Raw genomic sequence first — 18,237 nt, forward strand, 5'->3', positions numbered from 1 at the left:
TTATGAGGAAGTCTGGAGCACATCTGATGTACACACTTATTTTCTTAAGTCTTTTATAGTATTTTTCCTTTACTGTCAGTGCTAACACACAAGTCTAAGGACAAAATAAATACTTCAGCTGGTTAAATCAGCTTGCTCAGGCTATACACGTATGAATAACATGAGAGCCCAGAAATTATCTCAACTTGCCAACCCTTATTATCAAGCACACTGTAACTCATAGTAGATTATCAACAATGGGGCAACGTTTGGGAGATACCGTGATATCTGGTATTGATTTCTGGCAGGATTCAGGTAGTCTTTGAAACCTCTTCTTTAAACTGGAAGATAATAAAGTGCATACATACTACTAGGCAGATTTTTTGTTTTCATTCCAGTAAGTACTGAAATGGGCATTGTTTCATACTGCAGCACATCATAAACACAAAGAAGTCATGATGCTGCTCTTAACTCCCAGCATAAAAAAATAAAGCAAAGAAATGCTCTCCATTTTAACAAAGGCCCCAAATACACAGTTCTGTAAAAATGGAAACATTCACAGGAAACCATACTACAAAGTCGTATGACTTTGGTCCATTCTAAATGAATGCAACATGTTGCATGCACACTCCTGTTTACACCCAGTATTGAATAACTCAAAAGTCCCAAGTAATATAATTTATGAGGAAACTAGGAATGAGAGTAGCAACTCCTACCACTAACTAATTCTTTAATGAAAACAAATTCATGGCAGCAGCAGCCACAAAAAAAATAAGTGTGATCTAGTTGATGCTGTAAGCAACATTGTATCTGTGATTCACTATAAATCTGCTAAGAATTTTGATCAAAAAAAATCTGGGAAACTGAGTATTTTTGTTGAAAAATTCAGTTAAAAATATACTAGGAGAAAAAGTAAATGTTTTTAAACAAGTGACTTAGCATTTAAAATCTTGGAGAAGGAATATTAAAGTATCCAACATATACATATAATTTCTGGAAACAATTACAGTAATTAAAACAACACTCAACCTTTGGAGGGAAATATTTTATGGAAGGCGTTCCAGAAACTGCCTCCCCACTGATCAGCTTGGGTGTGTTGAATTGACAGGAGAAACTAATTTAAAGTAAAAACTCCTGCTGCTGAGAATCATCCAGGATTTAGCATTCAACCTTCACCCTCAGGCTCCAAGGATTTAAATCCTTAGACTGTCAGCTGGAGCTTTCTAAATGAGACTATTAATTTGAAATACTATTTTCACTACTGAGCAACTAAAACTACACCACCAGTGTTTCTAGTAATAAATTTCATCTACAAAAAAAAAAAAAAAAAAAAAAAAAAGTCCATTATTTGAGATTAAGATAGCTTTTTAATCTGGCTATTTGACCTCAACATCTACCACTTTCATTACATTTCAAGATTTTATCTTCTTTCTCTAGGCTAGGCTAAACCAGACAGAGTTAACTCACATTCACTCTGAAATGCAGACACTGCCTAGAAAAGTAGGGATACAAATCACAGAGACTCTTAGTTGCTCTATGTGTGACCTTCTGGAATTTCAGAAAAAGTTCAGGCTGCCAGTTGCAATCTCCATTGAAATTCAATCAATTTTAATCATTAAAAACTGAATTCAAATAGCTTTGAATTCTTCAGGTAGAAAAGAAAATAAATCTCTACAAGCAGTGCTACGGGATGCTGTCCACACAACTGAGATCGTGGTTGAGCAAGACTGTAAATTTAGTTTCGGGATGTCTCGTATGAGATCAAAACCACCACAGCTGCATGACACACCAATTGAGTGTAACCCACTCTGCCAAATCTAATTTTGCACAGTTATGCTCCATCAGGTAGTGTCTGTCCTGCAGCCAGAATACAGCCAGCATAAACAGTATCATGTGATCTGGTATACTTGATGAGAACGCTACCAGGTGATTTGGTACTGCGTAAATGCAGTGTTAAAGAACACGGGACCACAGCCCAAAGAACAGGGTGAAACAATTTGTCAAGGTCAACCACACAAGCTGCTAGTAGACCTGAAAATAGAATGCAGCCCTCCTTAATCTTTGCTACCTACTGGGCAGCACTGCTGCCCAACATAGCAAACACACTTTTCAAATTACTAAGTGGTTCCCAAGACTTCTTTGGCACATTTGCTCTTAATTCTATTCCTGCTGTCACCATATCTACAGAGGTCCCAGTTCCATGTGATGACCCTAGGTCCAGAACATTTCTTTTCACTGCTAACCAGCTGTGGCCTCTGCTGCCCCACTCCTACCCACACAAGCCAAGGGCCATTTCAGCAACTACCATGTTGACATTGCAAATATTTAGGAAAATGTTTAGCTTGACCAATGTAAGCAACCACAGTGAATTCAAACAAACCTATGTCCATATGCAAGAATTTCCAGTGTTTATTCTCCAAAAAGCAGGATACATTTCTATGCTTGCTAGGAGACATTAACACACACTACTGAGGATTGCTATATAACCCACATAAAATAAAACACTACTCCTACTTCTTTATATGCTGCTCACTAAAAAAATATTTTAATTGCAGCTCACCAAATGTTGACTCTAACATATTACTGTAGAGAACTACACACATAGATCCCTAATTCTTGGAAAATAAAGCAGCTTCCATCAAATGCTTAGCCCAACACATACAGAGACATACAAAAAAGTAAAGCAAATAGTATAAAGTAAATATTAGAAACGTGTTTAAATGCATCTCTGCCCCAGTTTCTGCAGGAAGCAGAGTACATGCCTACAACAGTGCTGTATTTTTTTAATTACTGTTTGGAGTTGGAAGTAGTACAGAGCAAAAAATACACTATTGATTATAAATTGTATCAAAGATATTGTACTGAAGAAACTTTAAAATGTTAAAAAACTCCATAGCTATCTAATGCTAGAAATAAGCTTGCCTGTAAGAGTTTAAGTAAGTCCTGTGGCATTTTATATATATAGATAGATGCAGAGGCATAATTACAGAGTCACATATTATCTTCCTCTACTATCCTGCCCAAGTCATTATAAGGATTTAATCCAATATCCACATTTTGCTTACTCTGTAAGATGAATGATCAGTGTGAAGTGGCTTTATTAGGAGATAGCAAGTAAACAAGCACTAAAGAGGAACTCCAATTAGAATTCAGGGTACCAAAATAAGGGCCATAGGGACATCCATTGTTTAAAAAAAATCTCTAATGATGAAGCAAGTTCTGCAAAAATCTCCAAAGACATTGTCATTGGTACAACATCTTTCACCAGGGTTTTGACTTATTGCTGCTGCTTGTGCCCTTCAGTACGCTCCGAGTGAATTTCAAGATAAAATCACTTGCTTTTACAATTAGAGAGTCAGGATAAATGCAGCAAAAGACTACAAGAGCTCTTTTATTCTCCCTGCCAGCCCAAGAAAAGATACATCCATTCCACTAAACCCATTTTTCTGGTACTTCACAAAGACCTTCCTGAGCAAATTCTGTGCGGCAAAGGACCTTTTTGATAAAAAGAAGGTCCCAAAATTTTCATGGGTAGCAGACAATATTTTAGAATCAAGAAACACTGATGTCAGAGGAAATGTTCGGAGCTCAGATGTAGAGTGAAGGTCACAGTTTCAGATATGGGTATCATCAGTGGATTTTGCCCTAAAACATGTTCTCATGACAGTGTAGCAAGAGGAAAAAAGAAGAGCAAAGTGCTTATTTAAGAAAGTGTCAGCACCAAACAAGGCTGTTTGTTCCATGAAACTAGAAAGTTCCATGTCAAAAATTGCTTCACTGACAACACTGTAATGGGTGTCACAGTGCCAGTCACTGTCAGAGGGTCCTGAATCAGCTAAAATACATTAACCCCTTGGGAGTCACAGTTTTCCTGGTACTTATCTCTACAGAAAACTAAGTGACAATCTGGTTTTTAAGCACAGCCCTGTCTCTAACAGGCAACAGCAGTCACTGATGACCCTGCTGGCACTTGCCACAGACACTGAACTTGGTCATCACACTAGTTCTGCTGCCGTGGCTGTGCCAATGAAGATGGAAGCTGGCTGGAATCACATCCTCTGCTTGACCTTGCTGTTCCTTCAAAGACCACACTGCAAGTGAAGCTACCACTGCAGAAGTGTTTTGTTGCTTTAGTTTGCTTTGTCAAAAGAGACAACTTGGACATTTCGGAAGAACCTTTTCCAGCAGGACTACTGGCCTACCAAGTTATGCTGGCTGAAGCTGGTTAACAAAGATGTTAAGTTCCTTTCATTTTTATGAGAACAAGGAAGACCATCCAAGTCAATACAGCACTATATTATGTGTTTTAAGTGAAGAAACTAGAATTCTGCTATACAAGTTGCAAATCAGAGACCATGGATTTAACTGTACAGCAGCTTTAAACAGGATTCTTTACTTTTCTGCAGAGGCTTTTAGATCACTCACAAGCTGGACACTTGGAATATGACCTACATCGCTGAAGGGAATTATCCTTCTGCAGGATTACAACCTACACAGTTTGCCACTAAGAGACCCCAGTACTGAAGTAATCTGCTCTAAATTACTGACACAGTGAACAAACATCCTCTCCTACTCATACTCCAATGACCCTACTAGTCTAAAGGGAAGAACTACTATCAAAAATACAAAACATTTTTAAGAGTAGTTCCTATATATCCTGTAGAGACAAAATCACAAAAGGAACACGGTGCACCACTCATCTTTGCAAAGGAAGAATGAACACATAACAAGGTGTGAAGTCACACAGACATAAATGACCAACACATCCAGACTTCAAATCATCTCAAGACATACACTTAGCTCAGTTGTATGTAGTTTTACAGAAAAAAGCCAACAAATAACATTTTAATTTCACTTCCTGGGTTCAAACTTTAATTAACTTTGAATTAAATTACAATTCTAACTGTTCAAATCAGTTTCCGTGCAGGATAATCAGAAAACAAAGATGTCAGCAGCCACTGACAGAGTGACAGATATGATTCATCTAGAACAATGTGGGAAAGCTCTAGCAGAAGTAGGAATAAAACCCAGGTATCAATGTAACATCTAGTATTTCTGTCTTTTCTTCAGCTCAACACCACATCCTTCTTAGCACTCTTTCAACCAGTCTCTTCCCCATCTGTCTATGTGATCTCAAGATTTCCCAAGCCCATGTCCTTTACCTTTTAGTCTGCCTCTTCTCATTCTGAGTCCTTCCTTTGCTTAGTTTTTTTCTTAAGTATGTCTCCTCTGTGCTTCTTCCACCTCACTAAGGTTTGCGTTTCATTGTCACAGCGCTCAGGTTTAGCAAAAGGCAGACATAAATCAAGCTAGACAAAGTGATGTTTGGCAAAGTAGTAATATGCAAAAGGAAGCACCAAGCAATCCTTGCCAGAGATGCCATTACCACATTCAATTCACCACAATTTCCTGTCACCTGAAAAGGAAACAAAATAGCCCAGGTTCTCTTTCCCTAAGGGAGAAGAAAAGAGGGGTGGGAATAATCTAACTTTAGAAGTCAGTTTTGTCTTCCTTATTCTCTAGTTTGATCTATAATACACTGTAATTCATTTTATCTAGAGAAGTCTGGGGACTTCAGAAAATTTACCCCAGCTTCTACAGTCCCAAAGAAACCAAATGCTTGAAAAGCTGAGAGTGATCAGTCTACCATCACCATCCCTGCTTATCCAGAGAGCAGAGTGGAAGTGCTGAAATTAAGTACCATGAGACAATACAGGAAAGCTAAACCTGCAGGAACCATGAGCCATGACCCAAGAAGCAAGAACAGGACACAAAAAATCAAACTACGGTGCCAAGTACAACTTTGCTTGAACATTGTGCTCACTAGGTAAATTCAGTACAATATCTGTCCATAGGCTATGACCACCCCCTGCTCACATAAGCCTCTTCCTCAGAATGTGCACAGTAAAACAAATGTGCACTGGGTCATTGCATGCAGGCAAGAGAATGCAAAGCCAATGACTACACAATTAGGTTGCTACATTATAGGAAATGTCATCTTTTTGTTGCTCACAGTGTATAAAAATGAGCTCCTGGCATACTGAAGACATTAGCTTTATGGATTCACCACTGGAACCCATTCTCTGCAGAGACATGAAATAAAATCAAGTATCTTGACTCTGTGTTTAGTCTGTCTTCCTGCACACTGGGTGAAATAACCCATATTTGGGACAACACAATATGCTGGTATTCTGGCCACTTGAGAACTCTGTCAGAGTACGGAACACTTGAGCCAGGCTTCCAATCATTTGGGTCCATTTCAAGAGTATAAAAAAATTCTGCAAGAGATACTGCACCTCCATCGGTCTTTTGTACTTACACTAAAAATAAGAGTGCTCTCTGGACTTTGCATAGTAAGGACCTAAATATTAGCTAATTTCTTATAAAAATACCCATATGAAATGAAAGAAGAAGCAGCAGCAGAAGTCCACTCATTACACAGGTACAAGAAAATCCAGTGGCACAGGGAGTTTCCACAGACAAAGGATTTCCCACAGCCTATTGTTGGAAACACTGTGATTCAATTCCTCACTTCTTGCTCAACAGGCTGCTGATTCAACCAGAAGAGGATATTGGTATGTCTCACCTTCTGCATTCCACCTACTGCAGCCTAAATCAACACAAAAACTGGCTTTGAGGAAACATGTGACTATATCTCATGCTAGTTTCAAGTTATTTACATTACAATCCTTTGGTTTTACAATATCATCTTTTTGGCAATGCCATTTAAAGGTACACAAAATAACAGATCAGGAATTTTAACTGCTGCTGACTCCTTATCTTGCTAAATTCCAGTTGGACGTTTCATTAGAAGCAGCTGGTTAAAAGGTGAAACACAGACTATAATGTACTTTCAGATTCACTTCTGAATGAGGAAACTACAGACCAGAAAAATCATCAAGATACAAATGTATAAAATAATCAGGTACAATGTGTTTTACAGCTGAAGACAAATCCTGTCTATAAAGAACAGACTGCTTGTGAAAATTAATGACCTGCTGCAACTCCGCAGAAAAAGCCCTCAGGTAAGGAATTCAGATAGAATCAGGGAGCAAGTCAGTGGAGGCTATTTTAAACCCAAGCCATTCTACAGCTACTTCCAGGTGCAGCCCTTAATTCAGCAACAGTATCTGTTTCCCAGAAGTAGATTTTAAGCCGTCTCTGACAGGTAACTGGAGAGGGGCAGTGCAGTTCCAGAGGCATGGCAGGCAGCTAGCCTCCAAAATAAAGCATGAGCTGTTATTTTTCAGAGAACACATTGTAACTCTGTTCTACGTCAGAAGTTATATACATTTCGTTTTCATACTCACGAAGGTTTGTTCAGGATACTGACAATTCCCTAGAGTGAAGTAGGAAGCAGAGACAGGAGGAGTGCAGCTAGAGGCTAACAAATTAGCCATTACAAAATTTATAGTCCATGTAGACTCTAAAACATGTTAGATATCTTGGAGCTGCATTTTTAAAACCTTAGCACTGAAATAACAGGAAATGAGCTTGTTTAACAACACAAAGGAGCTGCATTAGAGAAAAAAATGGGGGAAATGAAAACCAACCCTTCAAGGTGTATTTTTTGCACACCAGCACAAATAAGCACACAACAGATACTGCTGGATTCAATCCTAAAAATCACAAATGTATCACTGCTCTGCCAAAACCAACAAAAATACCTCGACTACAGTGAAGCAGTTACACTTGTGCTCAACCTAAAACATCATGAGTGATGCATCTGAAGTAAACAGGACTGGAGTACTTTGTTGGTGAAGGCACAGACTTGCTCTTTATAGTCCTAAACTTGAAAAAAAATGTGTTTTGCCGGTAAATGGAAATAATGAAAAAAGTTTAAAAAAATCATTGTTGAAAATTACTTGAAATTCCTATTATATAGGAATATATTATATATTATATCGATTATTAATTGGCTTATAATCAAAATATAAACCAACTGTGTTTCGCTCAAGTCTGGATATACATTAGTCTCTAACAGTGAGGACTTGGTTACATTTAAAAATCATGAATAGTCCAAATAAAAGGAAGAAAGTTCTGAACTACCCAATATAGACTAGGAGGTCTGCAATTACAGTGATATCTGAAGTGAAATGTATATTTAAAGACTACATGGGGAAAATGCCCATGTATTTATTGCTGTGCAACACTTGCTGATGTAGACATAGTTTTGAACTCCTTTTAAACATGTATATTTAATTATCTGAATGAAGATTTTTCAGTTAAACATCTGATCAGATGATTTTTAAAAAAATAAAGGAAACCCCTTCTACAATGGAAAAACCATAAAGGCATCTCAACAGAACTAGTGGGAAATGCATGGCTTTGCTCTGCTTTTACTGCTTTTAAAAGAACAAAAAGCAACAGCAAGGCAGGTTTAATTGAAAAGCTCACCCTTTACACCTGAACATTTTGAAACACAGATTTTTCCACCTTGAAGGGAAATCAGGGATGTGATTTTGTCTTTCCTAGAGAAATCTATAGAAAGCCGACCCCGAGAAGTCTCTCTGCACACACACTAGAACAGTCCCTTGGGAAGCTGAGTTCTCTGGCTCCTGCTGAAGCTGAACGGGAACGCGCCGAGCCCGGGAACGGGAACGCGCCGAGTCTGGGAGGAGAACGCGCCGAGCCCGGGACCAGGAACGCGCCGAGTCTGGGAACGGGAACGCGCCGAGTCTGGGAACGGGAACGCGCCGAGTCCGGGACGGGAACGCGCCGAGCCCGGGAACGGGAACGCGCCGAGCCCGGGACCGGGAACGCGCCGAGTCTGGGAGGAGAACGCGCCGAGCCCGGAACGGGAACGCGCCGAGCCCGGGACGGGAACGCGCCGAGCCCGGGAACGGGAACGCGCCGAGCCCGGGACCGGGAACGCGCCGAGTCTGGGAGGAGAACGCGCCGAGCCCGGAACGGGAACGCGCCGAGCCCGGGACGGGAACGCGCCGAGCCCGGGAACGGGCAGCGCGCGGGGGCGGCGCCCCCTGGCGGCCACTGCCAGCACCGCCGCCGCGCCCGGAGTCCGTCCGTCCTGTGTCCGTCCTGTGTCCGTCCTGTGTCCGTCCTGTGTCCTTTGTCCAGGGGCAGAGCGAGGCCCTGGTTCACAGAGCGAGCAACCCTCCAGCTCACCCTTTACACGCACCAGCCAGGTCAAGTGGCAGGAAGGCAGTGGCAAGCAGGCTTTAAAACATCGGTTCTCTGCAGTCACAACCATCAGTTTGTTCTCAAATCAGCTGCCGCACTCATTTGCACTTCCATCTTCCACAATCTATGAGGCGGTACCACCTGAGAGTAGGGTGTCTTAACTACAGTGTCCTCAATCATTCCCAAGGCACTACTCATCCCATATTCCCAAGGGTGCGAGTTTGGCGGGGAGAAGTTAAAAACTCTCACACCCTGCAGCAAGCTGGGGAAAAAAATTAAGAGTTGTACTGGCAACTTCAGTGGTTTATAATTTTATACCGGCCGAAGAGCTATCTTTTCAATTGTGTATAGTTTAAATGTAACATTTGTGTCTGTTAAAAGATAATAGTTAAATAAGGGTATGTTTTCATAACTTAATGAGTTTACCTGATTTATGGTTTCTTCAAATGCTTTTATATAATGATTAAGTTCTCGGTCCATTGTAGCATATTCTAACATGACTTTTTCCATGTTGTTAACATCCTCTTCCTCATCTGCAAAATAAATACGTGGAACATGGGTATTGTATTATTTTCAGGCAGCATATTTTCTTTACAAATATTTTATTTGCAAATATTCATGCTGTGAATATCTAACACATTTGTAAGTCTCAGCAGGTGTTTTGAAGCTACTCAAAAATAAACTTTTTTTTCTCATTTTGCAACTGTAATCTTTGACATTTCTTGGGTAACTTGAACAAACAGCTTAGTCAGAAAGACACTTCACTGGTTTCATGTGAACAAGAGAGGGTATGTGTAATTTCATCCACCAACACCTAGTCATTAGGCAATCAGGATATTTTCTGCAAAAGTTATATTTCATGACTCATTACATTGCCTCAGAAATAGTAAGAAGAAACTTAAATGCCCTCTCAGTACATCATAGTTCACAGCTATAATTAGACCCCTTATCCCCAATAAACACAGGAAAATCAAAACAAAGCCAACATTTTATAACACAGGAAATAATGGAAGAATGGATATCATTGGTGATTCAAGCAATAAAATTATAATTGCCAGGGAAAATCAATTAACATGGGTCATGTGATTAGTAATTCATATCCACTTTTATTCTCCTCTGCATTCCTCATAATTCCACTCCTTCCATCTCTAACTACACCTCTGCTTTCCTATTCTAACGCTGCTGTGCATCTGCTTAGATAAGGACCCTCTGTAGATGCTACAAAGCTGATCAGCCACAGCTGTATATTCCTGACACAGCTGCATGTACCACACCAAATGCTGCTAACTGCGGGAGGACAGCCAGCCACAAACCCTGAATCCATGCAGGAAATCAGGAAATTAGGAAAGCTCTGTTTCCACTTCTGCTTCTCCTGTTTATTACTATCCTGCAGTTTTCAGGTCTAGAGAAAACAGCTGGAAGCAGCTAGACTCTGTGAAAGAGCCCCAAAGTCTGTCATGCAGCATTAAGGGCTGTAATTTGATGGAGCATTCTTTAAAAGAACTTCAGTAGCCAATCTGTGCTGCTACTTTTAGGAAGAAAATTATAGTACAGCTTTTTTAATTAGTTTTTGTGAAGAAAGAAAAATGTCTTCTGATCTGGCAAGCTGGCACATTGCTTAAGTTGCTAACTATATTATTATGTTAGAACACAAAAATCTGTCTCTGCAGAAAATTGACACAATTGTATATGGCCATCAGTTTGGAAGCAAAATCTGAAACAGATCACTCAGAGACAGAAACATCACACCATATTGAAACAGTGAGGGATCAAGGAGACAAAGGAAAAGTGCTAAGATATATTTACACAAAATAAGTTACATACTAAGCTATACTATTTTGTGAACATGGCGATTACAGTCATGACGTTTCCCTTAATTATATATAGGCTTGGTATGTATCCATTTTTCATTAAGTAGATGAATGGATACTGCAGACAGAATCTTGGCATTCCTGTAACTTTCTTCTGAATAATCAGCATTTCCCTCTCCCCTTTCCCTTCCCTCCTACCCAGTTTCCAGTCCTATCTGGTTACTAAGATCATACTATTTTCCTTCCTGCTAGGAAGCATATGAAGTGCCTCCTTCAAGGCTGACACAAAGGACACTCCATGAATCACAGGAAAGGTTTGTGTAGCAAGTAACTGTCATTCTCCTCCCGTGGCCAAAATGAATCATATCCACAACATAAAGAAACTACAGTAGCCTAAATATTTTTTTAGGGGAAAAGAAGTGCACTGTTAAATACCAAGAGAGATGTACAAATGCGGTCTTTCCTCATAATTAAAAAATAACTTTAGGTGAAGAGTAATAATGTTGCATGCAACTTAAGAGATGTACTAAAATAAAGCTCAAAGAGGTGGAACACAGCTCAGCAAGAGGGACATTATCTCCAAACACATTCTGCTCTACATTCTTCCTCCACTGACCATCCCACCCATCCACCATCCTGCTTTAAGTCTCAATATTGTTCACTGCTGTTTCCCTGCTGCTGTTCTTTCACACACATCCTGGAAATTACTGAACATGTCACTAAGACACAATCATATCCTGCCCTTGGAGACACTATGGACATAGATAGATCTGAAGGACTGTGTACAGGTCAGTTGCTGTCCATACTCTATTTCTGCTCATTGACAGATACTACAGTCCGTTTTCTGTCTGAAGTTCAACCCATAGGGTGCTGAGAGCTAAGAGGAAATCTCCTATGCTGTTCCCAGCCACTTACTTCCCCATCTCTTAAACAAGATTTAAAAGAAAGCTTACATGACAAGCTATTTTATTTGCCTTTTAAAAACTCTCCTTGTTCTACATTGCACACAGAATAACCTGCTGTGCAAGGCTCCTCTGCTTTCCCTTCCCCTCAAGAGCCAAGAGCATTTCTGCCCCTCCCTAGCAGGGAGCAGATGCAGGGCAGAGCTTGGGCGCATATGATAAGGAACTGTGGGTGACTGTACGGGGGTGTAAAAAAAAAGTTTTACAGCTCACCAAGGCAGGGATCCCAGCACCTTCAATGCATACAACAGACTCCACCATAGACTAATCAGAACACAAGCAGGTTGGTTGACCTGATCTTAATAAGGAACAAGAAATTAGAAAAGACTTTTCTCTCCTCAAAACCATCCCACAACTCATTGTCACAAATCCCACTAACCACTGGTTTAACAGCACTACAGTATAAAAAATAATTAAAATCCCATAATTACATCAGGCTTTTGAAAGATTCAAAAGGCATTGTCTGTTATTCACTCTGCAAGCTCTGCTGCTGCTTTTGTTTCGTATGTGAGGTGACAGTGGGGATCCATGGTAAAAAGATTCAAGGCACTCTCTTCCAGCAGACCATGAGCACACCGACTGCTGAATAGCCTCCAGCCAGACTCCAGCTACAAAGCCAGACAACTCTCCTAAGTGCTCAAACCTTGCACTCTGCAGGCCAACAACCTAGCTTAACACCAAAATCAAACACTTTGCAAGTGCTGGATGAATGCCTTTCCATTATCTAATCAAAAGTTATCCTAATCTTATTTCTAATTCATATCTAAGGAATGCATTCCAAACTCTCTGCATATGCTTTTAGCTACTGCCACAAAATACTATTCAAGTGCATATTGTAGTCTCCTTGTTATCTAGGCTAAATATGTTGAGTTTAGTAAGCATTTCTTCACAAGTCATTTCCCTCATTACTCAGAGATTGAATTTTGCAATATTACATTTTTTACTCACAGAAAGCCCAGTTCATGGCCACAATTTAATTTTCAAAGGCCCATGTGCATCATGTTAAAATCAGCTGGCTGAATATGCAGTTTGCAATTATGAATTCCAGCTCGCATGATTTTATGATCTCTTATTATAATGGAAACTGGGATATTAGTCTGAAAAGTCTCCCTAAATATTAAAGAACAAAATTGCATAAAGTGACTAGCAAGGGTTCAGTTTCACTTCTGAAGACACCAATCACACCTAGGTGCCTTAATGTTGGTTTAAACCATAATCAATCAGGACTAAGTTATGTATCATGAACCCACAGAGTTAAAACACAAGTTGCAACAACAGAATAGAGCCAAGTAAGCACTGATTTAGTACATACTATAGTAACATTAATTTCTGAAATTTATCCAAAACTTGCATTTCTCCTAATATCCGAGTTCATATTTACTTTAGTAGCCAGTACACACCAATCTAAGTAAGCATTCACCCCTACTGCAGACTATCTTAAACACAAAATAGTCTGGAATATCGTGAAATTACAGAAAGGCTCCAAACTCACAAATACAGATGAGCTTAAAATGAATGTTTAAGCACAGACAATGCGGATTAAGATGAATACATACATAATTTCATATCTTTATAATACTGGCTAACAAAAGTCATAATTTCAATTTAAAGAAAGCAGAACATGTCAGTTCTACCTCTGGCACTATATATTAGCTTGTTTTGAAATTCAAGGCCACACGCTGGTTTTACCATGATTCAAGGAAGAAGAGGAATGGTATACCATTGCCCAGAAATTTTGACAGTAGATATCAGACTTTTAAAACACTCATAACACAAACACCCATCATTTGAGCCATTTGCAACAGTGGTAGTAGCAGTTGTCTTCATATGCCCCAGCAGCAGATAAAACATACACTTTGCCAGCAGGTTTCAAATTACTGCTGACAGCAGAGGAACACAAGCTCTCTGACTTCCTGATTTAGTTCCATCTTTTGGAGGAAAAAATACACTCTCAATTCAGGATAAATCTAAGTATTTTTGCAGTCATTTTTTAGTACGTCTTTCATTTACAGATCCAACAGTGCTAAGACTACCCCGTGTGCCCCCAGTTCTGGTCTACTCAAAACTGTTGATAATTCAAGTTGGACAGTAGATCTTGAAAAAACTCTCAGCCAACCCACACTCTTTCAGAACAGATTGGCAACACACTTGGAGAAGACAGTAGTGATGCTCAGCAGTGAGAGACCTATGCAGGAGAGTACTGTCTCATTTCCCCCTCTGTCTACACAGGAGTGAAGCCTGCCACAGCACTCCGGACTATACAGACCAAGAGGAACTTAAGCAGGAGACTGATTGCTTCTGCAGTATGAAGAGTCCATCATCACTTCTTCTCCTGCAGATACATGGACAGCTCCTCAGAAAACTGATTTCTTTCAAATCTCATTTCCTTTATTAGGCTGCAGAAAAAGCAAACGATTAACACAGAAAATCCTAAACTAAAATAAATGAGAAACCATACATAGTAACAGCAAAAAACTAGAGAAAATCAAATTCATCTCCTGAATGCAGGTTTCTTCATATAGAGAAATGGTTGAAAGTAGAATGACAAAAAAAATCTCCATGGAGCTATCTGGATAGGGCATTAACCACTGCAATTCCTAACAGAAGAAAAATTACTGCTGATAAGAGGAGCAACAACCATACAAGGAATGGCAGTTGGTGGAGTAAAGGGGAATGTGGGGCAGTAATTGCAAAATTTCCCTCCATGTAACAGTCAGAAGCTATTAACTGCTGAAGTTAATCATAATGAAACTTCCAGCTTCTCAGGAAATGCCTTTAACTGGGCTTTAGAGTATTTGATGCTGTATTTCCCTCACTGTTCCCTAACAAAGCCATGCTTTTTGAACAGAAAGTTTTCACACACACAGAGTTAGAGATGGAGCATGCATGATTTTAGAGACCAATACTTTCACCTAGATACCAGACTCCACTGAAAGGTAGGTGTATCTCACAAAATGAAATTATATGAGTGACAGAAGGAGAAACCTGCACTAGATGGGTGGGCCAGCTTGAGCAGGGACTAGGGCACGATGACCTCCAGAGATCCCATCCAACCTCAGCCATTCTGGGTTTCCATGACATTCTTCAATATTCAACAACCTCATCTCTAAGCCATTTTTCTGGAAGAGGGTTAAAGTGAGTGCAAGTTTAAGTCCTCTCAAGCAAAGAAGGAAGTGGAATATGAGTTTCCAGTATTCTATCAAAGAAAAAATCTAAGTAGGAGGAGCAAAATTGAGAGGAGCATGTGAGGCAGGACTAGCAGTACTTGTAAGGGAAAGACCAACACAAAGAACAAGAACAACAGGTGGCATCAGAGCTATCACTTGTGAGTGATTTTTAAAGTTTCATGTTATTTTCTATTTGGCTTCTGTTAAGAAACTGCAAATTAAACTGAAATACCTGAATTTAGGTCAAGTATTTTCCCATACCTGAGTAAAATCTTCTGCGGTTGCATTTTAGAAAAGAAAGGGTGGTGCTTTTCAGTCTGGATTTAAACATTCACTTTATCTGGCAAGTAATGGGGGAAAAAAATCTTCAATTATCCATTTCTCTCTGCTTAGGTGGTTTGTTTTTTTTTTTTAAGTCAGTAGAGCCAAGAGTGTCTGTTAGATTACAAACTCTGCCTGATGAAAAAATCCTTGTCTTGTATTACAAACCATTTTCACTGAAAGGATGACTATGACTGAAATAGGAATAGAGTCAGAGGCCCTGGAGGCTCCTGCCAATCCCCTGGAAAAGAAACCCAAGTACATTATATTGTAGAGAATCAGAATTTCAATAGAAACAGACAATCCATGGTCTGAACACCCACCTTGAAACATCTGAATTGCTGAGTGCCCAGTTTGAAACATCTCAGGGGGCCAGTATTTCCAGTGTTGCACACATTCTGAAAACAGTCATTTCAGAGTGGGCACAGGAAAACTGAGGCACTTGGCATCACTAACAACTTTTGAAAATAACTGTATTATTCTATAATAATCATAACACTTTTCCTCAACCTGAAACTCCCTTAAACTCCATCACTAGCAGAACAAGGCCAGCAGTGCTTTAGAAAGCAACTTCCTTACAGTACCTTTTTTTCTCCAGACTACCAGGAGAAGGCTAAAAAGCTGTGATGATCCCAGATTAGACATGAGAACAGTAGCAAAGATCTATCTGACCAGGTATATTGACCATGGTACCCAAACAGACTGCAATGTAAAGAACAGCATTACCTCTGAACACCAGCTGGCACTATACTGAGCTAATGAAATAAACAGAGCTCTCACTCAGAATTTGACGTAGCAAAACACTCCAACATGTGCTGGACTTGTTTTGCTGTATAAAATCCAAGCTAAAATATTATTCAACAAAAATATAGATGGTTTAATTTGGGCTGAGACACACAAGTAATACAAGGACAAAAACTAAACTCTCATAGAAGTAAACATATTTCGCTATGAAACAAAAACTAGATTTATAGATATATACATATTATTTTGCTATTGTAAGCTCTCTACTTGATGCCACATGCAGCACCAAGACATGAAGACAGGCAGTATGCATACAATTTTCCCAAACAAAAATGGCCTTTTTCTTGACTAAACACTAAGGTCTGTACAATTCCCAGACTATTTCCTGCCATTCAGACAAGAGAGACAAGCACAGCATCTCTTTTCTCCTTACTAAATTCCAAGGTCATGGTGAGGTTAATCTTTATTTTACCAACAAATGCCCACTTCATTTTGCAGAAAGATCAATTTAAAGTTAACAAAGACAATATAACGAGTAAGCAGAAGCACTGAAAGAAGGATAAAGCACTTACAAGACATAATAGTTTTGAGAAACGACTCAAGCCGTGCACTTTCAAAATTCTACACCAGTCTCCTGGCATTACTGTGATATCCATCCAGAATTGTTCTCTCTTCAGCAAATGTGTAAATCAGCATTCCTCAACACTAGCACAACACAAGCCCAAGAAGAACAGAAACATGAGTTATGTTGACAGACAAGCAACAAAACACCAAGGCTGAGGTTCACATACATTTTCTTTGGCAACAAAGTGAGTTTCACAGGTCATTTCCCCAGGCACTCATCCCTGCTGTTCTTCTTATGTTCTTCCTCTGCTGCTCATCAGCCAGGATAATATAGTCTTTTATAGGGTCATACTAGAAATTGGATTAATGAAACAATTCAAACTAAAAATAGCAATCTGTCCTCCAAACCCAAACCCATGCTATTCCAGCAACAGAATCTGAAGTGCAGCTATTAAAACAGTGGTACCAGTACAATTAAGGGAGTAGCAAACTGTAGCAGGGTGGAGATGGTGGGGGGGAACTCCTAAATCAACTTGTTTGCCAAGAAAAAGGTAAAGGAACCCCATCTGTGTATTTCCAAAGTAAGCACAAGGCATACATAATCTTACCAAAGAAATCTGACCAATCTCTCATAAAGTAAATAAAGAACCTTCCCCATGTTTTCCTATATATATATATACAATATGTATAAAATTCATGCTTACAAAAACACACACATGCACTCACATATCACTCTCATCCCAGTGGATTAACATATGATGGAAGTAAGGCTGAAAACAATATTTCCAACTATTTTTAAGGGGAAAGAATTTTCCTATGACTAACAAAATGTTTCTTGCCACTGGAAGCATGGACATGTCTGCACCCCACAACAGAGCTTGGTACAGTGCCCTGAGCTGCTGACGACCTTCCTTCTTCAGAAAGAGAGATGTCAGAGCTGGGAATATTTAAAAGTAAGGGGTTTAGTGCTATCCTTCTTCTACCCAATTTGTCCTCTCAGAACTTGATAAGGTAACACTGGAATATGAGAAAAATTTTCTTGAAATATTTTCCCATACAAGGAACAGCAAAATACTAGTTAAAGTCTTGTAATTGTCACCCTTTGATCTCTCAGAATACTTTGTAAAACTGATATTTAAAATGAAGAATTTTATTTCAAGACTTTTAATTAATCTTTACCATTCTATAAGACTCACAGGCTGCTTTATGTATGATTTCCCTTGGAAATGAATATCAGCAATTTTTTTTTAATTATTCCAACAAGTTCATTTCTAACTTGTTAGATCCTTTTTAAGCACAAGTTCTTCTGTATTACTCAAGATCTCTACTGGTACATTATGAATTTTACAGCAATAATCCATTCAGTTTTTATTTACAAGTCAACTGTATTAATGCTTTCTCTTGCCAAAACCCAATTCTTCTCATATTTTAAATTAAGCTGACAGGTGAAAAACAAATATTTTAGTGTGAAGAGCAAGTCTGCCTCTAATAAAAGGCATGATTGTTATGAGCCAGCAGTAAATAATACCATTAGGTTTTTCTTTGCTT

General features: G+C 39.3%; 1 protein-coding gene across 1 annotated transcript in view; it reads right to left on the reverse strand.

Annotated features, from left to right (window-relative positions):
• Positions 1 to 18,237, reverse strand: part of NSMCE2 (NSE2 (MMS21) homolog, SMC5-SMC6 complex SUMO ligase) — a 125,722-nt gene that overhangs the window by 89,619 nt on the left and 17,866 nt on the right. The window contains exon 3 of the mRNA XM_056483079.1: positions 9,547 to 9,653. Within this exon, the coding sequence (XP_056339054.1) occupies positions 9,547 to 9,653 (107 nt within the window). The remainder of the gene's footprint in view (positions 1 to 9,546; positions 9,654 to 18,237) is intronic.

This window comes from Oenanthe melanoleuca, chromosome 2, assembly GCF_029582105.1.
Source record: "Oenanthe melanoleuca isolate GR-GAL-2019-014 chromosome 2, OMel1.0, whole genome shotgun sequence".
In the NCBI taxonomy this organism is placed as follows: Eukaryota; Metazoa; Chordata; class Aves; order Passeriformes; family Muscicapidae; genus Oenanthe; species Oenanthe melanoleuca.